The 26,272-nt window shown below is 44.2% G+C and overlaps 1 protein-coding gene and 1 pseudogene across 2 annotated transcripts; one reads left to right on the forward strand and one right to left on the reverse strand.

Annotated features, from left to right (window-relative positions):
- Window positions 1-3,475: 3,475 nt before the first annotated feature.
- Window positions 3,476-11,234, forward strand: LOC311266012 (E3 ubiquitin-protein ligase TRIM35-like; annotated as a pseudogene). The gene is made up of 4 exons: window positions 3,476-3,610; window positions 4,083-4,199; window positions 9,730-10,505; window positions 10,889-11,234. The product of its transcript is annotated as an E3 ubiquitin-protein ligase TRIM35-like (transcript).
- A 4,834-nt stretch (window positions 11,235-16,068) lies between these two features.
- On the reverse strand, window positions 16,069-25,786 carry cyp7b1 (cytochrome P450, family 7, subfamily B, polypeptide 1). Its single transcript, XM_084370203.1, has 6 exons — window positions 25,649-25,786; window positions 21,549-21,685; window positions 19,918-20,529; window positions 19,204-19,410; window positions 18,917-19,095; window positions 16,069-18,317 (listed from the first exon to the last, which is right to left on the reverse strand). Exons 1-6 carry the CDS (start codon window positions 25,717-25,719, stop codon window positions 18,024-18,026), a joined length of 1,500 nt encoding a protein of 499 aa, XP_084226329.1. The 5' UTR covers window positions 25,720-25,786; the 3' UTR covers window positions 16,069-18,023.
- Window positions 25,787-26,272: the final 486 nt, after the last annotated feature.

Raw genomic sequence — 26,272 nt, forward strand, 5'->3', positions numbered from 1 at the left:
GCCACCGGCTCGGCCATCAACGTCCTGCAGGACTCTCTGTTCTCTGGGATCCTGCTGGGAGTCTGAACAAACACCATCAGCAGAGATCACCACGCCATCATCTGATCCTGATCTACTGATCTGTAAAGACGTTATTTACACCCTGTATTAAGCTGAAGCCTTCACTGGAGCTGCTGAGCTAACCGTGTTATCGTGCACCCCATCTGAAGTGGGTGCATGAGCTCGACCACACGTCCAGGATGTAAATCTGGTCTCCTCAGATCAGTGTGATCTCTGTGATCACAGCAGACGAGCTGTGTGGAGACATCTGATGTTTAAATCATCTCCAGCTGCTTCAGGTGTTCAGCAGAACGCTGCAACTCTGTTTTACTGTGAAGCTCCAGAAATGTTCTGTGGACTACGAGACTTCACCTGACTTTCATCAGTAAAGACTGGGTTCTTCATTCTTGGGTGAACTGTCCCTTTAAGGATTCCAGGTCTGTATATTTGAGCGCAGCAGTCACAGTTCAGTCTGCTCTGACCGACAGGACTCAGAGTTCGATCGTCACTAACCAATGCTCAGTTATTGATTGGACTGACAGGCTGCTGTGTCCGACTCTCACACTGAGGATTAAACATCATTTCAGTAAAGACGTCTGAGCACGACTGAGCAACTGAAATCTCTTCATATGTTAGTTTACTTCAAAATCATCTGTGACAGTCAGATCGGAGGTGAAATGATCCCCGAGAGCTGGAGTGTAAACACTGTACTGATTTTGTGGAGGGGTTTTCTCATTCACTTCAATACAGTCTGTTTTCTTGGAGCACCACCTGGTGGACATTAGAGGTAGTGCAGTCGTGGTTGTTGGTTGATGGGCTGATGTTAATATTTATTTCATTAAATCTTTATATTTAAGCAGTTCATGCCAGTAATCTGTCTTTCTACCAGAAAAGGAAAATATTAATAATTATCACCTGAACTTACAAAATCCTTCATCAGCGTTTCTAATGTGGATCAACGGCACTGTTTCATGATGCTATGATGGCTGTCTTTATTATTAATATTTATTCTCTGGATGTGATGAACAAGTTGTGAATAATTCTGATAATAAAACCTTTATATCGCTGCTACTGTTTCTTATTTACTGTTGCAGATGAATTTAACTGGTTCAAGTTAAAATTTAAGCAAAACATTCACCTGAAGCGTCTCTGTCTAGAGTCAGACGGAGCTCAGTTTCATGAGCACAGAGTGAAATTCAGGACGTGTTTTAGCCTAGCTTAGCACAGAGACTGGGAGCAGAGGGAAACTGTTAGCCTAGCTCCATCAAATGGGAAAACATCAAACTTCCAACAAGTCTGTCTGTTGTTTCTTGTCAGCAGTTCATTACGCTGACTGTTTCTACACCTGTTCAGTGAACAACGAGCAGACGACCTGCTCGTGATCACAACCTTCAGCTCGCCATTAAACTTTCTCCTCCACACAGCTGCTCCTCAGAGAACAGACCAACACTTCACACACAAACAAACTCACACTGCTGAATGCACACAGTGTTTGGAGGTGAGATCATCACACTCATAAAGTGGCGCCTTATGCTTGGCAGCAGGCCATGGAAACACACACACACACACACACACAGACACACACACACACACACACACACACAGACACACACACACACACACACACACACACACACACACACACACACACACACACAGACACAGACACAGACACACACAGACACAGACACAGACACACACACACACACACACACACACACACACACACACACACAGACACACACACAGACACACACACACACACACACACACACACACACACACAGACACAGACACAGACACACACACACACACACACACACACACACACAGGCTGAATTACCGTACAAGGCGTGTCGACAGAATAATAAGGGCTGCATGACAGCCCTGCTGACAGCACGGCTCAGCACGCACACACACACGCATGCACGCACACACGCACACACACACACACACACACACACACACACAGACACACACACACACACACACGCGCACACACACACACACACACACACACACACACACACACACCTATCTATGTATGAGCAGAGTTGTCGACAGTAAAATGTATACAACAGCACTCTGATGTTAACGTCTTCAGTGTTGGACACATTAAAATGTCAACCTGATGATGGCGCTACACTAAAAGTCAGAGGATCATCAAGCTTCAACCTGTGGGGCTGAAAACTGAAGCCAACACTGAAGAAGCAAAACCTGCAGTTCCTCTAACGGCCACTAGAGGCTCCAAACATAGTCGGTCACCATAAGAGTCCATGTTGAAATGTGTTTACAGCATAAATAAACATGTTGACAGCTGGTTTCTGTAGTCATTTATCCCTTCATGACAACTGTAATAATATAACTTACAGTTCTGTATAATTAGGGGTGTGACTTTATCTCGCGGTCGTGTTTGTGCTGTTGGTGCCTTTCGAAGACACATATTAGTCACATAATCTGTCGTTCTGTGTGGTTAATTAGATTAACAGATGGGAGGGGAGGGACAGGCACCAGTGTTTTGGATTAATGATGTTAGTGTTAACCGGCAGGCAGCAGCTGGAGCCGGCGAGCTCTGGAGGAATAAACACTGAGAGTCGAGGAGAGCACAGAGTTTGTTTTTTACACTTTTGGGATCAGAGACAAAAGTGAACACACACAAACCTGCTGTTGCTCATTATGACAATTCTAAGTTCTGTATCGTAGTCAACTGGACGTGTTTCAGTTTGTTGAAGACATGTCACCTCTCATCCAAGAGGCTTCTTCAGTTCTAACTAACTGGAGGAGCTGCAGGCTTTTAAACTATGTGTGGGAGTGTCCTTACAGAGTGTGGGAGTGTCCTTGCAGAGTGTTGGAGTGTCCTTACAGAGTGTGGGAGTGTCCTTACAGAGTGTGGGAGTGTCCTTACGTAGTGTCCTTACAGAGTGTGGGAGTGTCCTTGCAGAGTGTTGGAGTGTCCTTACGGAGTGTTGGAGTGTCCTTACATAGTGTGGGAGTGTCCTTACAGAGTGTGGGAGTGTCCTTGCGGAGTGTGGGAGTGTCCTTACGTAGTGTCCTTACAGAGTGTGGGAGTGTCCTTACAGAGTGTTGGAGTGTCCTTACAGAGTGTGGGAGTGTCCTTACATAGTGTGGGAGTGTCCTTACATAGCGTGGGAGTGTCCTTACAGAGTGTGGGAGTGTCCTTACAGAGTCGGTAAGGACATGTGTGAGTTCTGAGTTTCAGAGTCGTTAGGGCCACTTGTGGGTTGTTGACCCAACCGGCCTTCATGTGGGTTTCTAGGGCTAGGTGAGCCCAGGTGTGAATGGTTGTTAAACTGTCTGTAATCCACAAACTGTATGTTACGTCATAGAAGGACACAGATTTACCTTCAGGGAACAGGGACAGACTGATTTCCTGTTGGAGCTGCCTGCTGTGTTTTCAGCTTCACTCAGAGACTAAATGGCTTCCACATTAGAGGAGGATCTCTGCTGTCCTGTCTGCCTTGACATCTTTAAAGATCCTGTCATGCTGCCATGTAGCCACAACTTCTGTAAAGACTGTCTGCAGAGCAAGAAATCAGAGAGTGTCCAGTTTGTCAGAAAAGCTCTTCAAAGAACAAACTACCTCCTAACTTGGCTTTAAAGAACCTGTAGGAGCCATATCAATTTTGCTTTATTTTATGCAATTTTGCCCCATGCCACAAGGGGGTTGTAGCTACTTGCTGTGTGGCTCAGTTGACCCGGTTTTGCAGAGTTAGACCATTTAACCTGGGGGAACCTAATCACAGGTGTTGCTGATTGGGAAGCAAACAGTTTTTCGACTGTGCCCAGGTGCCCTATGGGCTTATGAGTTTATGTACCTTAACTTGGTAAGCAATTCGGTTTGTTATTTTGGTTACATGTATTATGAGTTAACGTTATTGACGCTGTATGATACTGAATATAAAATAAACCAGCGAGATAATCGTATCACTGAGATTTCGTTTGTTACGTTCGAGCGCGCTGGGCGCACGTCTAAAACTAAAACAGCTATCAGCAACCAGTACTAGACTTCGTTTAGGACTTAGTCAGTACAGAACCTGTGTGAGTCCTTCTTACAGGAGAGAGGTCAGAGAGCTTCAGAGGATCTCTGCAGTCTGCACTCTGAGAAACTCAAACTCTTCTGTCTGGACCATCAGCAGCTGGTACAACACACCAGCCACAGATTCAGAACCATCGATGAAGCTGCACGACACCACAAGAAGAAACTTCAGGAAACTCTGGAGTCCTTAAAGGAGAAGTTAAAGGTTTTTGAAGAAGTTAAAGTGAAGTTTGATCAGACAGCAGAACACATGAAGGTCCAGGCCCGACACACAGAGAGGCAGATTAAGAAGCAGTTTAAGAAGCTTCACCAGTTTCTAGAAGAGGAAGAGGAGGCCAGGATGGCTGCACTGAGGGAGGAAGAGGAGCAGAAGAGTCAGATGATGAAGGAGAAGATGGAGGCTCTGAGCAGAGAGATAGCAGCTCTTTCACACACAGTCAGAGTGTGGAAGCATCATCAGCAGGGTTCAGGGATGTGGGGATGTATCTCCACTGCTCAACTTCTGAGTTGTCCCTGATGGTGGTTACCCTGTTTGCGACGAAGGTTTGAAATCTTCGGTCCTCGTTTCTAATGTACTTAAGAACTGATGTGCTGTCAGTCCAAAAGCAGGTCTTCTTCAGTGGAAGCTGGAGCTCCGATTGAAGCATCTTGTCCACTCGTACTGCAACAACGGCAGCGGTGAGCTCCAAACGGGGAATGGTGACAGGCTTCATTGGAGCCACTCTGGCTTTGCCAAATAGGAAGGCAACATGAACCCTCTCATCTATGTTCTGCATCCTCAGGTAAGTAGCCGTACCATATCCGTTCTCGCTCGCATCGGCGAAGTGATGCAATTGGGCGCTGACAGTCCTCCCAAATCCTTCAGGCTTAACACATCTGTGGATCTTGAACGCTATGGAAGATCTTCAGTACTTGGAGGAACTTAACATGCCAGCAAACATAAAGATTCTGAGTCAGAAGCTTCCGTATAAACTCAGAGACAAGTGGAGAGCAAAGGCATGTGAGATACTGGAGAAAACTGGACGGCGGGCACGATTCTTAGACATTGTTAAGTTCATAGAGCGCCAGGTCAGAATCACTTCAGATCCAGTCTTTGGTGACATACAGGACACTTCACCTGTTATTAAAGGAGCTACAAAAGCAAGCAAGTTACAGGTGAAACCGTCACAGGTGAAACCACAGATGAGAAGAAACAGCTTTGCAACACAGGTGGTCATTGAGGATGGATGCAAAGCAGACACTCACAAGAATGAGGATGGATGCAACAAACCAGATGGTGACCAGAAGGAAAAGGCTCAGAACAAAGTGACATCCTTTACCAAGACTGATTCTATATCCTGCCAGTATTGTGCTGCTGGTGGTCATGTTTTGGAACAATGTTTTAAACTGGGAAGAAGGACACACAGGGAGAAACTGGACTATCTAAAGGAGAAAGGTCTGTGTTTCAGTTGCTTGTGTACAGGACACTTGAGCAGGAATTGCGACAGGCGCATCACTTGCAAAAAGTGCAACCGAACGCACCCCAGTGTTTTGCACATTGAAGAGAAGGAAAGGGTTAATCAGAAGGATGGTGCGCAGAAGAATAGTGAGAAGCCAAAGACTTCTAACAGCTGTACAACATCCTCCGCTTGTGGTCTTACAGGGGCTGGCCACTGCAATGGAATTCTTCCCATTTTGCCTGTTAAGGTGAAGTGCTCAAAGGGAAACAAGGTTATTGAAACCTATGCTTTTCTGGACCCAGGGAGTACAGGAACTTTCTGCACCAGGAAGCTCATTGATAAGTTGAACATGGAAGGACGCAAATTCAAGATTCATATCCGCACCTTGGGCCATAATAACTCAGTAGAAAGCTCCGTTGTTGACAGTCTGGAGATTTCTGGATTTTCTGGTGAGTGCTTCTATCCACTTCCCAAAGTGTATACCCAGAAAGAAATGCCCGTCTCTACAGCTAACATAATCAGCGAAAGGGAGCTGAGAAAATGGCCTTATTTAGAGAATGTAAACATTCCACACATAAACGCTGATGTTGATCTGTTAATTGGCACAAACGCCTCCAAGTTGATGGAGCCTTGGGAGGTGATTAACAGTCGTGAGGGTGAAGATGGACCCTACGCGATCAGAACCCTACTGGGGTGGGTAATAAATGGTCCGTTACGGGGAAGTAGCGACTGTGGAAGTGACCACCCTTCAGTTTATGCCAACAGAATCGCCATTGACAGAATTGAAGAACTGTTAACCAGCCAGTACAACTACGACTTCAATGAGCGAGCTTCTGCAGAACAGGAAGAAATGTCAAGGGAAGAAAAGAAGTTTATGGAGATAATGGAAAACTCAGCTCAGCTTCAGAACGGACACTACACGTTTCAACTGCCTTTCAAAGGGAAAGATGTTTTGATGCCGAACAACCTCAGTGTTGCCATGCAACGTGTTCGTGGTCTGAAAAGGAGACTTCAGAAAGACGTAAGCTTTCATGAGGAGTACAAAAACTTTCTTGCTGATGTCATTAGCAATGGCTACGCCGAAGAAGTGCCGCAGCAACAGTTTGAAACACCAACAGAGAAGGCGTGGTATATCCCGCATCATGGTGTGTACCATCCACGGAAGGGAAAGCTACGAGTGGTGTTTGACTGTGGAGCAGAGTACAAAGGGGTCTCGCTCAACAGTCAGCTCTTGCAAGGACCGAACCTCACCAGCTCGTTAGTTGGAGTTCTTATGAGGTTCAGACAGGAACAAGTGGCCATAATGGCGGACATAAAAGCTATGTTCCACCAGGTTAAGGTGGCAGAGGAACACCGGGACTACTTAAGATTCTTATGGTGGCCTCAAGGTAACCTGGAGCAAGATCTTGTAGCGCATCGAATGACTGTCCATTTATTTGGAGCTGTTTCATCACCCAGTGTTGCCTGCCTTGCTCTTAGAAAGACTGCTGAAGACAACCAGGCCCACTTTCCCTCAGAAGTGATCGAAACGGTCAACCGAAACTTCTATATGGATGACCTACTGAAGAGTCTGCCCTCTGAGGAAAATGCAGTCACCATGGTTAAGAACCTTACCACCATTTGCAGAAAAGGAGGTTTCACCCTCACTCAATGGATCAGTAACAGTCGAGAAGTGCTTCAAAGCCTCCCAGAGGATCTCAAGTCCAAAAACCTGCATGAGCTTGATCTGGACAGGGATAAGCTGCCGTTGGACAGGGCTTTGGGTTTGCAGTGGTGTATCGAGACAGACACTTTCAAATTCAAGCTGAAAGTCAAGGAGAAGCCGCCAACCAAGCGAGGCATGCTATCCATCATCAATTCCATCTACGATCCATTGGGATTCCTGGCACCTTTTGTACTCCCCGCCAAGCTGCTGTTGCAGGAGTTATGCAGGATGAAGTATGATTGGGACGATCTAATACCTCCAGCTTTCCAGCAGAAGTGGAAAAAATGGCTGACAGATCTTGAGAAGGTGGCATATTTCAAGATCCACAGATGTGTTAAGCCTGAAGGATTCGGGAGGACTGTCAGCGCCCAATTGCATCACTTCGCCGATGCGAGCGAGAACGGATATGGTACGGCTACTTACCTGAGGATGCAGAACATAGATGAGAGGGTTCATGTTGCCTTCCTATTTGGCAAAGCCAGAGTGGCTCCAATGAAGCCTGTCACCATTCCCCGTTTGGAGCTCACCGCTGCCGTTGTTGCAGTACGAGTGGACAAGATGCTTCAATCGGAGCTCCAGCTTCCACTGAAGAAGACCTGCTTTTGGACTGACAGCACATCAGTTCTTAAGTACATTAGAAACGAGGACCGAAGATTTCAAACCTTCGTCGCAAACAGGGTAACCACCATCAGGGACAACTCAGAAGTTGAGCAGTGGAGATACATCCCCACATCCCTGAACCCTGCTGATGATGCTTCACGTGGCTTGAAGGCAGAAGATCTCGTGAAGCAAAGATGGATGGAAGGCCCGGAATTCCTACGGGAACCTGAAGAAACGTGGCCAACATTTCCTGTGGATACAAGTGTCACTGCCAATGACCCAGAAGTAAAGAAAAATCTGACGGTCAATACAATACTTGTTGACACCAATGCCACATCACAACTGATGACCCATTTCTCTGATTGGCAAAGATTGAAGGTTGCAGTTGCATGGCTCATAAAGCTGAAAGGAACTCTGCTCAAACTGAGTAAGAAAAGGGAAGAGTTGGAGCTTGCAAACACCAGTGCTACTGGAGCAGCAAGGTTGGATGTATGCATCAACGCATTGCGTAGGTTCATCTGTCGAAGAGGACAAGTCTCGCACTTGAGATCCGACAATGGCACCAACTTTGTCAGTGCAGAAAGAGAGCTGCGAGAAGCCTTAGCCTCTTTGAATCATGACCGCATTGAAAGAGCCTTGTCCAATAAGGGAATCAAGTGGAGCTTTAACCCTCCAGCTGGGTCACATCACGGGGGCGCTTGGGAGCGCATGATCCGGATGATCAGGAAGATTTTGTGCTCTGTGCTCCGCCAGCAAACCTTGGATGATGAAGGGTTCCATACCGTGCTCTGTGAGGCTGAAGCTATGCTCAATGATCGACCCATCACAAAGCTGTCAGAGGACCCTAATGACCTTGAGGCGTTGACGCCAAACCATCTGCTACTCCTCAAAGGAAAACCAGTTCTCCCACCAGGACTGTTCGACAAAGGGGATGTTTACGCTAGGAGAAGGTGGAAACAAACCCAGTACATCTCGGATCTCTTTTGGAAAAGGTGGATCCGCGAGTACTTACCACTTTTACAGGAACGTCAAAAATGGAACCAGGAGAAGAGGAGTTTTGTTCCTGGAGACCTGGTCATGGTTGCAGACTCCACTGCACCACGTGGATCATGGATGCTAGGAAGAGTCCTGGAAACCTTCCCTGATAAGAGAGGTCTAGTACGTGTGGTTCGTTTGAAGACCAAGACAAACATCATTGAACGACCCATAACCAAAATATGCTTGCTTAATGAAGCTAAAGAATAATTGGTTCCCATTTAAAAATGGGCTATATATTTATTTATTTATTTTCTCTTGGTATTTATGGCTCATTTCAATTTGGTGTAATTGCTCTGGCAGACGCAATTAGGGGCTGGAGTGTAGGAGCCATATCAATTTTGCTTTATTTTATGCAATTTTGCCCCATGCCACAAGGGGGTTGTAGCTACTTGCTGTGTGGCTCAGTTGACCCGGTTTTGCAGAGTTAGACCATTTAACCTGGGGGAACCTAATCACAGGTGTTGCTGATTGGGAAGCAAACAGTTTTTCGACTGTGCCCAGGTGCCCTATGGGCTTATGAGTTTATGTACCTTCACTTGGTAAGCAATTCGGTTTGTTATTTTGGTTACATGTATTATGAGTTAACATTATTGACGCTGTATGATACTGAATATAAAATAAACCAGCGAGATAATCGTATCACTGAGATTTCGTTTGTTACGTTCGAGCGCGCTGGGCGCACGTCTAAAACTAAAACAGCTATCAGCAACCAGTACTAGACTTCGTTTAGGACTTAGTCAGTACAGAACCTGTGTGAGTCCTTCTTACAGGAGAGAGGTCAGAGAGCTTCAGAGGATCTCTGCAGTCTGCACTCTGAGAAACTCAAACTCTTCTGTCTGGACCATCAGCAGCTGGTACAACACACCAGCCACAGATTCAGAACCATCGATGAAGCTGCACGACACCACAAGAAGAAACTCCAGGAAACTCTGGAGTCCTTAAAGGAGAAGTTAAAGGTTTCTGAAGAAGTTAAAGATGAGTTTGATAAAACAGCAAAACACATGAAGGTCCAGGCCCGACACACAGAGAGGCAGATTAAGAAGCAGTTTAAGAAGCTTCACCAGTTTCTAGAAGAGGAAGAGGAGGCCAGGATGGCTGCACTGAGGGAGGAAGAGGAGCAGAAGAGTCAGATGATGAAGGAGAAGATGGAGGCTCTGAGCAGAGAGATAGCAGCTCTTTCACACACAGTCAGAGCCACAGAGGAGGAGCTGAGAGCTGAAGACGTCTCATTCCTGCACAACTACAAGGCTGCAGTGGAAAGAGTCCAGCAGCGCCCCCTGCTGGAGGATCCACAGCTGCCCTCAGGAGCTCTGATAGACCAGGCCAAACACCTGGGCAACCTGAGCTTCAACATCTGGAACAAGATGAAGGACATGGTCTCCTACACACCTGTGGTTCTGGACCCAAACACTGCTGGTACATACCTGATCCTGTCTGAAGATCTGAGCAGTGTGAGAGCAGGAGAGACAGCAGCTTCCTGATTATCCAGAGAGGTTTGATTATTACGGGTCTGTCCTGGGCTCTGAGGGCTTTAACTCAGGGACTCACAGCTGGAGGCCGAGGTTGGAGACAGTACAGTCTGGTGTCTGGGTTTGTGTGCAGAGTCTGTCAGGAGGAAGGGAGATCCATATTCAGATCATTATTCCCCATACAAGGCCGGCCCGAGGCATAAGCGAACTAAGCAGCAGCTGGGCCCCAAGCTGCCGCTTAGTCTGGTCGAGAAGAAAAAATTCTAATTTTATTTTATTTTTTTACATATTAAATAAATTAAACAAGTGACATAAATGAATGAATGAATGAATAATTCAAGACAAGATGATTCTGATTTCATGATCAATATACCTGTCAAAAAGCAAAAGGCTATGAATCTGAACAAATTCAGGCATTGCCCTTCTCCAGCTGGCCATCCCAAAAATGCACCAGACTCTGCGGTGGTGGGAGGGAGGCCCCAAATCAAATTCTGCTTCGGGCCCCCAAAAGGCTTGGGCTGGCACTGTCTCCATACGTCAGGCAGATGCCTGATATATGGGGAATAACGATATGTGAAGGTAAACACTGCACATGATCACCATCAGCTCCATCTACTGTTCTTGTAGTGCAGAAGAAGCTCCAGAGGATCAGAGTGAATCTGGACTGGAACAGAGGAAAGCTGTTGTTCTCTGATCCTGACACTAACACACACCTACACACCTTCACACACACTTTCACTGACAAGATGTTTTCTTTCATTGACACTCCTGAGGAACTGAAGATTTCACCAGTGAAGGTGTCTGTAAGTGTAGAACAACAGGAACAGATGATGATGAAGATGATGATGATGATGATGATGATGTTGGGTTCCTCTCTGATTCTTTGAGGAACATGTCGTCCTAATGATGCTGTTGGTTGTCATGGTGATGACATCTACAGTAAAACATCAAATAAGAAAATCTGAGATCAAATCAAACATGATGAAATAACAAAAATCTATAAGTTTCTAAATAATCTAAGATAGTTTTCAGTCCTTGCAGAGAAAAACAAGTTTGTTGTGACGGTTCAGTCAGTCCATGTTCTGAGTATAAAAAATAAATGATTTACTGTTAAATACTTTCCAGGATCCAGGTTAAGTGAATCTTGTGGTACAAACCTGGATCAGGACTGTTTAACATCAGTCCAGGTTTCAGGTTTTGTGGGTTTTGGTTTTATTCAGTAACGTGATACAGATCAACTCAGTAAACCTGCTGCTCGGACCAGAAACCAGAAACCAGGTTCCTGTTTACTGCTGTTTACACAGACTGACAGCATTTAACATCAATCAATAGCTGTGTCTCAATTCAGGGGCTGCATCCTTCGAAGGACGCGTCCTTTGCGTCCTCCGAAGGCGAGTCCTTCGGAGGACGCGTCCACCGTTGTTAAAGGATTAGTTCACTCTAGAACAAAATTCAGTCATTATCTACTCACCCTCATGCTGATGAGAAGTCCGGTCACTACGGAAGCTGCGCCAGACAAGATCAACAGAACTCGCAATAGATACACACCTGTATTCACATCCAGCTGTGACTTTCAAAGTTTCAAATCACCAGTGCAGCAGATCCCTCTTGTGTTTGTGTGTCGCTCGGTCGCTCACAGCTGGATGTAAATACCGGTGTGTATCTATCGCAAGTTCTGTCTTGTGTGATCTTGTCTGGCGCTGTGAGGGAGACTCGCGTGCCTCCAGGCAAATATAGCATAGTGACTGTTTAGGCTAGAAAAATGTACTAAATGACATAGTTTCGAGTAAACTCTGGATGTGACACTTGGATTGCAGCGGACGAGCAGTATGGAGGAATATTACAAAGAGTTTGTGTAGTTTTATGGACCTTTTCGTCTCGGACACCATTGGCGCCCGTTATATGGATGTTTGCTGCAGGAGGGAAGCACCGCGGGTCTCCAGCTGCACTTTGAGGAATAAGAAACTACACCGGACTTCTCATCAGCATGAGGGTGAGTCGATAATGACTGAATTTCGTTCTAGAGGGAACTATTCCTTTAAATGGGACAGTCTAGCCTTCGGAGCATTTCCTGCTTGCATCACCAGATGTTCCCGCCCTTACCCTTACCTCACGATTTCTGCCGCCCAGGCCTGCGAGTGACGATCTACACCACTTGATGTTGCCATTTTCTTTCTTTCTTTCTTTCTTTCTTCTTTTTCGGACACACAAAGAATCTTGGGATATGGGAGGCCGGGAAGGATAGTAGCGGTGCATCGTCCAAAAAGAGGGAAAAGGAGGCCCTTCGAGGGCTGCAGCCCCTGAATTGAGACACAGCCAATGACTCACAGTTGATTGTTGCTGTCTGTTGACCTGTCAATCAATTGGTGACTGATAGCAGGTGGTGGTGGGCGGAGCTACACTACAGCTAACGATTGAATTATTGATCTTTACATTTAAGTTTCTGTGGATTTGATCTTGATTGATTTTTGACTTTTAAACTTCTGCTCAGAGTTTGTGTCTGTTATAATCTGTCTTGTTTAAAGCTTTGACCTGAAAATTAAAGTGTGTAATTGAGTATAAACAGCTGATTTTAATTGTTATAAAGTTTTAATAACTACAGAAGGATTTGTGAAGAAACTGCAGTGTGGATGTTGAAACGCTGACGCTGAACTGCATCGCTGACTTTAAAGTTAAATTAAACCAATCATGAAAGACGTGGAATATGAATAGTTGGAAATGGGAATATTTTAAATTTAACTTTATGTACTTCAATCATTTTTCCTCTGAGAGCAAAAAATAATTAAATATAACAAATTAAATATGTCAGTAGTCTGAGTTTTATTTCCCTTTTCTGTTAATCTCTCTGGATCACTGAAGTATTTCTACATTTTCATTTTAAAATGAGAGTCTGTAGCTATCATCTTTTCACTGTCTGACAACATGGATTATACTGTAGCAATATTTACTGCATTAAATATTGATGATATAAATTTACAGTCTGTCAAACATGACAACACAACATGATCAAATTAGTGGTCAAAGAACTTAAAAGTTGAAAAAAAAAAAAAGATTTTTGGTGGCTACAGTCCCAAAGCCTCAGTTTTTGATGAGTTGGGAATGAGACTAAAAAATCTACTTTTCTGAAGTATAGGTCCTTTAACTGTGTTGCACTATTACATATCAGATGTGGTGCAGGTCTAAGATTAGAGGAACAGTCAAACATCCTCAGCTGGGATAGAGCGCCTGTAGTTGGTGTCCAACCGGGCAGTTCCTGCCTCCGATTCTCGCCAACAGCTCGTCAAACTGGGCCGTTGTCAGCCGCGTATACCGTTGAAAACGGGAAGAAATGAGCGACGTGAAATTCACTGGAATCGCTTGAATGACGTTATCAGAGCGATCTGTTGAATTGTGTCGACGAGCGACTGCAGCTGAAAGACAGAGCGATTTTTTTGGAGCGACACGAGTGACGGTGTGAACGCACCTTTAAGGTGACCTACCAGGGCTCCACAAATTGACGCCCTGTAAGCCAAAGTTTTGTGCATGTTTGGGACCACTTACCTATGTGAACAGGCTTTTTCTGTCAGGAGCATGAATAAAAAAACTAAATTGTGTGGCAGGCTTACACATAAGCACCTCAATGACATTAAGAAACTAGCAACTGCTCAAGATTTGCTGCCTAATATTGATGCGCTGCTGAAGGCTAAGAGGTGGCTGAAGGCTTCACCCTGACCTGAACAAAGTGTGTCTGCCTCCTTCAGAGCTTCCACTGTAGTTGTTGTAGTGATGTCAGCATTACTGGAGCAGCCTCTTGGGTACCAGCTGAAACATCTTCAAGAAACTGGAGCCGGTCCAGTTGCCTTCGTCTAGCACTTAGATCGAGAAAGAAGGTCATAGAACGTAATACTAACAATTGTAAACTACACTAACAGCTGCCTGTCACCAGCCTGGACTATTATTAAAGCCAAATGAATTTAAACAAAACAATGTTATTGTGATATCTATAGAAAATGCAATTAAATCTATCTTTAACTTTACTTACTGTTTCTCGTCTCTTTTCTGGGTAAATAAATTACATCACTCAGTAACAAGTGAAAAGGCAGCTGGTTGAACTCATAAACAAAAGACACACAGGGCCGAACCTTTCCTGGATGATTCACACAATATTATCACTCATGTATTATTTACAAGATGTCAGCATTTCATGATTTAATATCACAGTTATCATGAATATCGCAATATCGTGACACCCCTAGTCATTTTACACTAATACACAAATAGATGCATTAATTACCTCAAGAGTAAATTAATATTTAATATACAGTATGTTGCATCGTTCTTTTTTGCTTGTTATCAAATCAAATGAAAGTACGAGCCGGATCAAGATTTGTGTGACAGACTGAAATATTTAAAAGCTGTTTGTAAAGTGTCTGGTATTAACTGTATATTATAATGTTTAATGAATAAAATATAAAAGATAGCAGGAGTGAGTTGACTCAATGTTCATCATGAGGTTGTCATACACATGTAATACAGAGGTTTGTCCAGCAGATGTCACCAGATTCACTGTAATAAAACTGAGATACTTAGCAGATGACATGCTGCATTTTCAAATTAATTCTATCATCAATCAGATAAAAACAAAAACAAACACTGATACTGATCATCATAATGCAGCATATTGGATTTAATAATCGACCAAGTAGAAAATCAGTCAACTTCAATACATCGTGTCTGCTCATGTAAACGTATGTAGAATTTACTTTTATTTGTTATTTGCTACTTAAGTACATTTTTTTTCCCAGAAATCAACTTTTGATACTTAAAGCAAGATTATGTAAAATTGACATTTTGTGCGATTTGGCGCCGCCCACAGTTTCTGATAGCAACACTACTGTGGTACAACCTGTCAGATGTAGATGCTAACTCAAAACAAAAGTCATTACTTCATAACAATGATATGAAGTTACATAGTGCAGAGACAAGAGACACTGTATACATTTCAGCACTGGCCAAATTATGCTGAAATTAATATTACCATTACCATATTACCAACAGTGTGCTGCCTCACACGGGGCACCAAGAGACACTTTGATACTTTGACCAAAGTAATATTTTAACACCATATCATTACTTTTACTCGAGTATAGTGTTGGGTCCTTTTACAACACTGTCCATGATGTAATGCTAACCACCCATGAAAGCTTTGTCCGTTTGTGTTTGGAGTAAACCGGTTGTCAAATCGGCTTTCTGGTCCAATGGGACATTTTGTGGACTATTGGGATGTCAGACAATTACCCCTGAGGTATTGTGTCTGAGTTCAAATGTGCCTTTATTATGTGTGAAATTTGTTTTCTTGTGCGATGTCTCATGTTGGATGTGTAAAATATCTCATATTAACTTTGACGGATGAGTCTTCAGTGCAGCAGCTCTGTATGATTCTACATCGATATGTGAAGTCATGAAAGTCATTCAGCAAGTCGATATAATTTAAATATCTAACAATGCAAATTACCTATATGGATATTATTTTTAGATTATCTTAACAACAGTAAGAAATGTAAAGTTTTAAAATGAGATTGTATGTGTAAAAACAAAAACATTACCTTTCTCATCTTCTTTTCTCTCATCTCTTTCCTGTCAGAGCGTCACCACCTGACCTGACACCTGGATGTCAAAGTAATATTCAAATCGTTTTCTCAGTGAAGAAACTGGAGTTATTGACAAACTGGATGTTTCACATCAGAGTACAAAGGCGTTTATTATTCATGATGCTGACAGTAGGTGGTTATTGAATGTGACTCACATTAAAACATAATTTTAAACACAAGTAAAAACTTAAACTTATAAAACTAAAAAACATTCTCTGCATCACCTGCATATTAATTTTCACAGCTGCCATCTTTGCTGAATATTCAGTTTGTTTCAGTCACACGACAGCGACACTGAAGGAACAATGTTAACTGTTAACATATTATGATGAGTACAGTTTTGTATTTTGTTGTTTCTCCTCATCTGAAGTCACTCAGCAGTGGCAGCTGCCGTCCTGTAGTCAGCTGGTTCTGACAGTTCAGACTGAGCTCAAACCAACAACCGGACTGACTTTAGGTGCTGACTTCAGCTACCAGGTCTTCTAATTTAGCTCAAAGCTAACTGCTGCTAAACCCACAGTGGCTCCTCTACAGTTCATTCAGCTGTTCAATAACGAGCCACTGACGAGTTAATCAGACTTGGAGCTGCAAGAACATGGGTTGAGTTTTAGTGCTAGCTTTTGCTAGTGCTAACACTTTGAATCGTGATATTAGCTCTCTGCTGAGTGCTGTTTGAGGCAGGAGATCTAGTTTGCACTCTGAGCTAACCTGTTACAACATGATGCTAATCTTAAATGAGCTGGTCAACAGTCTGTTTGTGTCTGAACTCAGTTCTGTTCTGAGCTAGCAGTTGGTTTCAGTGCCGGCCCAAGCCTTTTGGGGGCCATAAGCAGAATCTGATTTGGGGCCTCCCACCACCGCGGAGTCTGGTGCATTTCTGGGATGGCCAGCTGGAGAAGGGCAATACCTGAATTCGTTCAGATTCATAGCCTTTTGCTTTTTGACAGGTATATTGATCATGAAATCAGAATCATCTTGTCTTGAATTATTCATTAATTCATTCATTTATGTCACTTGTTTAATTTATTTAATATGTAAAAACAAAAAAAATAGAATTTTTTCTTCTCGATTGGGAAGAAAAAAACTTGCTTATGTCTCGGGCCGGCCCTGGTTGGTTTATTCCCCCTTTGTAAAGCCATAAAGAAATAACATGCTGAGAAATTATTTGCATTTGGATATTTTCTCTTTTGATGGAGCTAGGCTAACAGTTTCCCCTGCTCCCAGTCTTTGTGCTAAGCTAGGCTAAACATGTCGATGTCCATTCGAATCACCTGACTGTGGACAGAATTTACTCAAATGTTTGACTGTTCGTCTAATCTTAGTATCATAAGCATTAAAAACTAAACAAAGGATTAAACATTTTAATCGTGTATATGTTCAGTGTAGAGCTTTACTAATTCAGTGCTGCCTGCCTCCTTTCTGTCAGAGAAACACGATTGTACAGTGAAAAGACTCAGACAAGACAAACTCAGACACTCAAATAAAACGACCACGCACAGTAAATAAGGTGCTCTATAAAGTACAAATGGCTTCAACGTTCTCCAACCAATTACATGACTGCTGATTCTATAATTCAGTGAAGTGACTAACAAGAAAAAACTTGAAACCAAAACACTGCTCACATCCTCCACTACCTGGACATTCACAGTTTGAGTTACCAGGAACTTTACTTTGGTGGTTGATTACAGAGACGTTTGGACTGGTTTGACTGCTGTGAGCTTGTAAGTGCATCAAATGATGAGCTGATACTGAGTGGAAATAAAGACATGACGGGGGTTTGGGCCACATGAAGCTGATCACTTATGAAATCTTAAGTGTTTAATTTTGCTCAGTGTGATAGTTGTGTTGATTGGTTGTGAGTTATTTGGACAGTAAAAGTCAGGACTGGTCAAGTTGAAGTTCAGGTGGCTCAAATGAAGAAACACTTTCACATTGTTTTCACATTATTATTTCACAGATTGGTATCATAAAAAAAGATTTTGGGGCTCTTTAAGCTCTCACACCAGTAACACACACACACTATCAACACTGACACACCTGTCCAGGTCAGACTGTATGCAGTCTGTAGCGGAAGCGTACATCTGTGGAGGGCAGGAGGATGCCCAGTCCGGCTCTGCCACAGTCCAGTGTGACTCTGGTCTGACCCTCCACCAGCTGCAGGTCGAAGTAAAGCAGCAGCAGACACAGGAACTGTTTGATCTCATTCACTGCAAAGTATCGCCCGGGACACATGGAGGAGCCGGAGCCGAATGGCATGCGGTAATACCTTAGCTTCTGGCCATCCTTGTAGAAGTCTGTCTTCTCTCTGCCGTCCTGGATGTAGCGGTCGAACTGGAAAGTCTGACGGTACGGAAACATACACAGTGAAGGTTAAACAGCTCCACTAAACACCAACCTGGACCCCCTGTGTCTGGATGTGACGCAAATCTGGTGCGTGAGATTAAAAAACTGTTGCTACGTCAAACTAGTTCACCTTCTACCTTCTAGGTGTGTCGACTCATTGCACACGCTCAGTAGTGTTTCACCTGCTGGTTCCACTCACATGTTCCCACTAAGCCCATAAACATTAGGATGACTTTATAGAAAGAGTTTTTCTAGGTTCAAGAGAAGAAGAAGAAGAAGAAGAAGAAGAAGAAGAAGAAGAAGAAGAAGAAGAAGAAGAAGAAGAAGAAGAACAACAACAAGAAGAACAATAAGTGCAGCAGCTGTTGTCACACAATGCAGAGAGCTGAACATAGTTCACAGAGGAGAGCAAGGCTATGAACAGATGTTATCCGAGCGGTGGGACATTACATCATCCACCTGAGTCTTTCTTACCCTCAGCTGTGGAAGAGCTACAGGTGAGGAACTTCTTTTTTAAATCATCAGGTTTGTTATCAGTCATGAGAAGCAGGTAATCATCAGTCAAAAGATGAATTAGCTGCTGTTCAAAGTCGTACCTGCGGCTCGTCGTAGATCTCGGGGTCCATGTGCAAACTCTGAGGGTAGAGGACGATGATGTCTCCTTTCCTTACGGCCGCCGAGCGCTCGCCGTCCAGCCGCAGACTGAAGTCCTCCTGAGCAACACGGATGTTCATGGAGGCCGAGGACAGACGGAGGCTCTCATTGATGGAGCTCTCTGTGGACAAAGGTCGGTCAGTCAGTCCCATCAGATGTCAAACTACGGTATAATATCTGTGTATTATGATAATGATTTACTACAGGTGAGACTGAGGGAAGGACATACCCAGATACACCAACTTGTCCAGCTGTTCTTTGCTGAACATCACGTCTTTGTCGCTGCTGAACTCGACTCCGCTGAGCTTCAGGACGTCGTGGATCTCCTGTCGGACGACCTCCAGCGCCTCAGGGTGACTCACCAGGTAATACATAGCCCAGAAGGAGGCGGGGACCGTGTTCCCCACTGATGCCCAGAGGATGGCGAAGTGATGAGCTGAAGTCAAAGACAGAGTCAGTCACGCTGCTGAGACACAAGATACAGGATGACACAGCTCCAGGCCTGGACTGTCAACGGGGAGCAGCAGGAGGTCAGGACGGAGTAAAGCCCTGGTCACCTCTTGAACTAAGCCCTCCTGCTCCATTTTGCATGTTCAAGTCTAGGGGTAAGGTGTCCTGATTCTTGTTGGGATGGAGGGGTAGGTGACTCTGACTAAGTGACTCTGACTAACTCCTGAAACTGAACACACTGTGCTGTTCTGTAGTTCCAAGAAATCCAACAGAGTGAGACCTCTTCTCTATCTTTCTCTATCACGACCCAAGAAAAACGTGATCGTGACTTTCCACTCTGAGAGTCTGTGTTAGTTTCCTTTATTTTACTGAACCTTAGCCGAGTACTTTTGGTACCTGACCAGACCTGGACCAATGAGGAGGCAGATCAGAAATGCTCACCTGAGTTGATCACCTGAGACATTTAAAAATGATTTAATGATTTTTCGTCTACCTGCTTTATCGACGTCTCTCAGCTGGTCGTACTGGTCCAAAAGCTCCAACCGTCTCCTGATGAAGCGTGACGTGTTCAACCAACACGACATCCTGTGAGGCAGGAAGTAGTTGATCAGCTTCTCGCGGATGACCTTGGTCTGCCTCAGCAGCCAGATGGGGACCTCAGCGACGAGTAGCGGAAACATGGTGTCAAACCTGACAAAGTTCTCCCTCATCACCACCATCTCGCTGTGGCGGCTGGCGGATGCCGGCTTGCCATAGAGGGTGAGGAAGGTGGCCTCGAACATGACCGAGTTACAGAAGTCATACATGCTGCCGCTCCTCCAGCCGCCCTCCTCCCCCGGCCGCTCGCTTAGGTGGTCCTGACGAAACACCAGCATAAGGTTACCCATCATGCTCTCTGTCAGGGAGGGGAGGTTGTCTCCCTGGAGGAGCTGGAAGGAGCGGATGATCTCATCGTGCAGGCCAGGTGACTTCCTGTTCATGACGGGGGGGTAGCCGAAAACAATGGGCGCCACCTTGTCTGAGAACTGATGGAAGTCCAGCTGGCGGCCCTGTTTGATGACGCTTGGATACAATAAAGGATCCATGATGAAGGTCATGTATTTACCTGCAGGGAGAAGGCACCTGAGTGAGGAGAGCGTCCAACAATCAGATTCATAATCAGAAAAAATGTGAAGATGAGCCGGTTTGAAAAAGAGAGTGATGAGTATTCATCGGATTTATTCAGTGTGCTTGAACTCGATCGCTCCAACGTTTCTACACAACTTTCAAACCTAAAGACTTTCCATTGATCGGTCCATCAGGATCAGTGCGTTTGCTTGTGGAGACAAAGTAAAACTGTGTAGAGGCTTTTCAGACCTCCAACAACCTGCATCTGAGTGACCTCAGTGATGTGATGTCACTTCCTGCTCTATATGAAACTAACCCGTCCATCACTGAGACAAACAGACTCCATGTTTCTACTCAAAGACAGAAAGAAGTTCATGTAGAACATTTGCTGATTTTACAAGAAGGAACAAATCAGTCAGAATTAGTCAGAGACAGAGTTTCACACAGTTTATAAAGTGTCTCCAACTCAACAACTCACTAAACTGACACATTTGTTAAGGGAGTCTGGGGACAAAGAAGTCGCCTATACTGGTTACTGTTTAGTGTGTTTGTAAAATGTGACATGTTTAGATCAATAAAATGTTTCTTCTTTCATAAATTGAGTGTAAATGGTGAAATCAGTGTAAACAGTGTGTTCAAACAGCTGCTACATGTTGGCAGCTAAGACTTTAGCACTTTAGACACAGAAGCAGACAGGCTGGTACAGCCATGCTGCCACAAACTGACACTTTTTACAAGGAAACACACAACTTACTGTTTTCATTTAATGCTGAATTTACAAGAAGGAGACAATGATTCAGAGTCTGTCAGAGACAGAGTTTCACTACGTTACAAAGTTTGTTTTAACTCAACAACTCTTAAAATCACTCTTAAGCAGGTTAACAGACATGTGATCTACATCACAGTGAAGCACCTGCAGATCTGACAGTTTGTGTTTTTATCCCACAGGTGGAAACACCAGAACAAACAGGACTTTGTACCAAGGATGAAAACTGGGAACTGAATTGATTTTTCAACCTGCTATGTGAACGGTAAAGATGTCTCCAAACTTCTTCTTCTGCTCTTCAAGAAACGTGTAGGCATCTCTTCCAAACTCCAGAGCCTTCCCGAGGAAAGGAATCCAGCCGTTAATCAGCGGAGGCTCGTCGTCTCTCCTGCAAACAGAAAAGCACATTAACACTCTGCCTCACTAACAGTCTGTAGACTGAGCTGGTAATGCAGCGTCTCCTTCACTGTTTGATTTATGGAGTATTTTTTTTTGTTCTGTAACTTGTCATCCATAAATGTTTGTTACATGTGGAAAGCTGCACTTTGTCAGTTTGATTTCATCCTGTGTTATTTCTGTCACCACAGTTAATGAATCATCTCGTGGACTTTGGACTTCAGTTCTGTGAGAACAAACAAAGTGTAAATCCTCAGACATGCCTCTCTAATCTGCTGCTGGCTGTTGTTGTTCTGCTGTCAGAGAGCGATCACACCTGTGGACAAACATCCACACTGACGTTTTGACAGTTAAAGCTGCAGAGTCTCTTCTCACAGTGTTCAAACATTCATACTTTATTTTTCATGCTTTTAATGTGGTACATTATTCATGAGCTCACAGACGGCTGATGCGTCTTAAATATTCTCCTTCCCCTCGAGCTTCGCCCTGATGGTTTCCTGTCTTATGTGTCAATTTGTATCTTTGTGATAAAACAGACTTTGTTGGTGTTGGACGATAAGAAAACTTTATGTCTCGATTATCACGATGATCATTAAAATATTCTTAAAAGGTAAAAAAAAACTGAAATGTCACTAAATTATATTTAGTTGGGAAACAAATATTTTTTCTGCACCACAGAGAGGACATGAAGCTCTTCCTGCACAGATAAAGGATGAATAATGGAGGAGACATCATCTCCCTGCAGCTTTAATACATCTGATCTGTTTTTGTGCAGCTGAGCCTTCAGCCACAGCGACAGGACACCAACAGTACGTCAGCGAGATGAACGTTCATGATTATCTCCACAATGAGAAAACTCACTGCGATCAACTTATTGTTGAGTGTTTTTCTTTTCAATCTGCGATGAAATCTGTTCTCGTCTCTGATTAACAGGAAGGAAGTGCTGGGACGACTTCCTGCATAAAGAATGTAATCAAACATGGCGTCTGATGCACCGACATCAGGAGCGCTCTGTGCTCCGGCAGTATTGTTTTCTTTGGACACAACCAGGCTAGCTGCTTCCCCTTGTTTCCAGTCTTTACGCTAAGCTAAGCTAATGTGCTGCTGTAGCCTCATAGTTCAGGTACAGACATGAGAGTGGAAACATCGGACGCGTTCTCTTCATGTTTCAACTTATTCTGGTTGTCTGACGTGTTGATGATTTTACTCTTCATGTGAACTGTGAAGACGAGACGAGCTGAAACACTGACGAGGACTATCTGACGGAGAGATTGTGTCAGACTGTGTGTCGAGTTTCCTTCAGCTCGACAACAAACAAGACACAACTCGTCTGACTCCGTCTGAAGCTCCAGTTTCCTCTGTGGAGTTCAGCTCAGTTTCCTGCTTCCAGTGTTTGTGATCCAAACACAACAGAACCAGACTGCATGTTTCCCCACACACACACACACACACACACACACACACACACACACACACACACAGCTCTGCTGATGTGCTCTCTGATAACCGATCAATGATTGATTGTTGGATCTATAAAACCGTGTCTGCGGTCACGAGGTCCGTCTTCACAGCAGCAGTCACAAAGAGACACTTCTGTTTAAAGGATCACTTCAACAGTTAATCAAACAGGTATTGATCAGTTTTGTTCCAATCAACTCATCGATAACAAACTGATGACTGCAGCTCTCGACGAGGTTTGAGTGAAGTTCAGAGGGATCAGCTGACAGGAAGTCCGTCTGAGTTTGTTCGTTTCTGTTCGTTTGTCAGAAACACGTCATCAGATTTAAGTTAATTAGTTGAACTCGTTTACGAACAGTTGTGGTCACACGATCAACACGGTCCTTCATGTGTTCATCATGTTTGTGTCACCTGATTCACTCAGTCCACTCTTCGCTCTCTTTCAGCTCAGTTTTTGGTCTCCACCACCTCCTCGGAGGCTCAGAAGCTGCTAAACGCTCCCCGAAGCGTCACGTCTTCGTTCAGCCGCTCAGATTGTGTTTATTTTGACGCGGCCGCGGTCGACCTGCTGGTGAAAACACGAGCATCATCTCAGACGACCACAACATGACACAGACGAGCTCGGTGAAATCTGAGGCAACTGTCTCGTAGATTATCAAATATCACGATATTTGCCATCATGCCATATTTGTCACAATATCAAATAGTTGTTACGCCGTCAACAGGCTTGATTCTGAAAAGAAAATGCGTGCGGACCAGTCGTGGCAACGTGAGTCGATATTCTGGATGTTACTACAAGTGAACTGGCCTGATGGAGCAGCGTGCACACGGAGGACGTAGTTTCCAACAACACCAGCTCAGCAGATTGAAAATATTTCGTGTTGAAAGCTGGAGAAGACGGCGAGCAGAGGGATTTGAATGAGGCTTCACGTCGTCTTTGCCGCAACACCACAAATCTGTGGCCTCGCCTGAGCGTCCATCGCTTTTAGAGTCTGATATCGTCCAGTGCGATATGTGGGCGGGAAAATGTCGTGATATCACATTCTGGATCTCGTCCAGGCCTCATTTAAGTTTCACAACAAATGATTTAATGAGGCAGTGAGAGTGAAGTTGTGTCCGGACTGATGAGCGATGGAGACGAGCGGCTCATTCAGCTCATACATCATCACTGAAATCTACTTCTCAGCAGCTTCAGGTTCTTCAGCTCGACTCTTTTCTTCACGTCCGTGTGCTTCAGTAAATCTTTGTTTCACACGAGAACAAACATCAGCGTGGAGTCAAACTGAAACCTCACATCATGTTTGTGTTCGGCAGCTGGAAGTCATTAGGAACGGAAAAACCCAGCAGGAGTCAGAGGAGGTCAGCAGAGTCTGGGGGGTGGAGGGTCGGGACGCCTCCGCCGGTCTCCAGACGACTAACAGGAAGAGATGAACGATTCCTGTATCGTTCCTCTGATGTCTGCTTTATTTCTTTTAAACACTCGGTTTAAAGGCTCGTTACACTGAAGTCATTTATCACCAGTCTACTTCCTCTTTACTCTCAGTCAGTGTGAACGCCTCACTGATGATTATTGATCACAACTCATGTTACATCACTGCTGCAGTGTCTATACCCATGTCTCTGGTCCAAAGATTTTGTAAGTCTCATATCATCATATTGTTCTTATGTTACATCGCTCAGCCAGACTTTGACCTCCTCAGTGTTCACAAAAACAAACAAACAAACAAACAAACTTCTAATCGACACGTCTGTCATGAAGCTGCAGACGCTCGGTCTTCACTCAGACATTACATCTGTTGGGTTTAACATAAGACACCTGAGCGAGCCACAGACTGTCCTGCTAACACTGTCAGCTCAGCAGCTACACTGAAGACTTCAGCCTGATAACGGCTGGAAACACAACAAGTCTCCGGCTACTTGTTTTAGTTCAGTTCAGTTTATTTCAGTCATTTTCCAACTTATAAAAACACAAACACACGGTAGACAGGCAATAAAGTAACTTAACGCTTTCTAGCTTCAGAAAAACAAACAAACAAACAAACAAACAAACATAACAGGAGTGAGAAGGTGCAGCATGATGACACTGTCCTCAGGCGCTGTGCTGTCGCTGCCTGTAAGTTGCACCGCAGTGACACAAAGTAACAGCAGCTCACAACAAACACTTTGAACACACTTCACAGACGCTGAGTGACGAAGCTCTGTGCTGACTGTTGGACTGTTGCTGTGAGTCAGCAGGGCGAGTACTGCAGTACTGGTACCGTCAGAGTATCTACAGTCACCTACTTTTACCTTTTCTGGGTCAGAGCTCTGGTGACTTCCTGCTGCTGATCGATTAATAAGAGCCGGATCAATAACCTGAAACTGAAACTGATGGACCAGCCTGAAGCCCTCCGACCCACCACAACACGGGCAGGACGACAGAGAGCCGCGTGTATAGCGGGTCAGAGGTGAACCGAACCGAACTGAACCGGGTCAAAGCGGGTCGAAGCGGACTAACCTCTTCCGGGCGCGGAGGACGCAGATGATGAGGGACAGCAGGCCGAGCAGCAGCGGCAGCAGCGGGGACATGTCGGCGTCTGCTGGACCGAGAGTCTGTCCTCACACACACACACACACACACACACACACACACACACACACACACACACACACACACACACACACGGCTTCCGGTCACCTTCAAAATAAAGCAACATCAGTTTTCAGATTGACAAACTGCAGACTGAGGATGAAATCTGAGGTCTTTAATCCTCCAACAGGAGCGCGATGCTTTTTATTAACGCTGCGCGAGCTTTGTACTGGCTCCTGATGTCTGTAAGTGTGTTTGTGATTAAAGTTGATGTCACGTCACTGATGAAGATGAAGATGAAGATGATGATCTGACACTGTGTTTGTCTCTAAAGGCTCATCGTCCTGATTGAAGACAAAGAATTCAATTCATATATGCATATATATATATATATATATATATATATATATATACATATATATATATATATATGTATATATATATGTATACTGTATATATATATATATATATATGTTTACTGTATATATATAATTATATATATATACACACATATATATAATTATATATATATACTGTATATATATATAATAT

This window comes from Pagrus pagrus (assembly GCF_965226575.1).
Source record: "Pagrus pagrus genome assembly, chromosome: 12".
NCBI lineage: Eukaryota > Metazoa > Chordata > Actinopteri > Spariformes > Sparidae > Pagrus > Pagrus pagrus.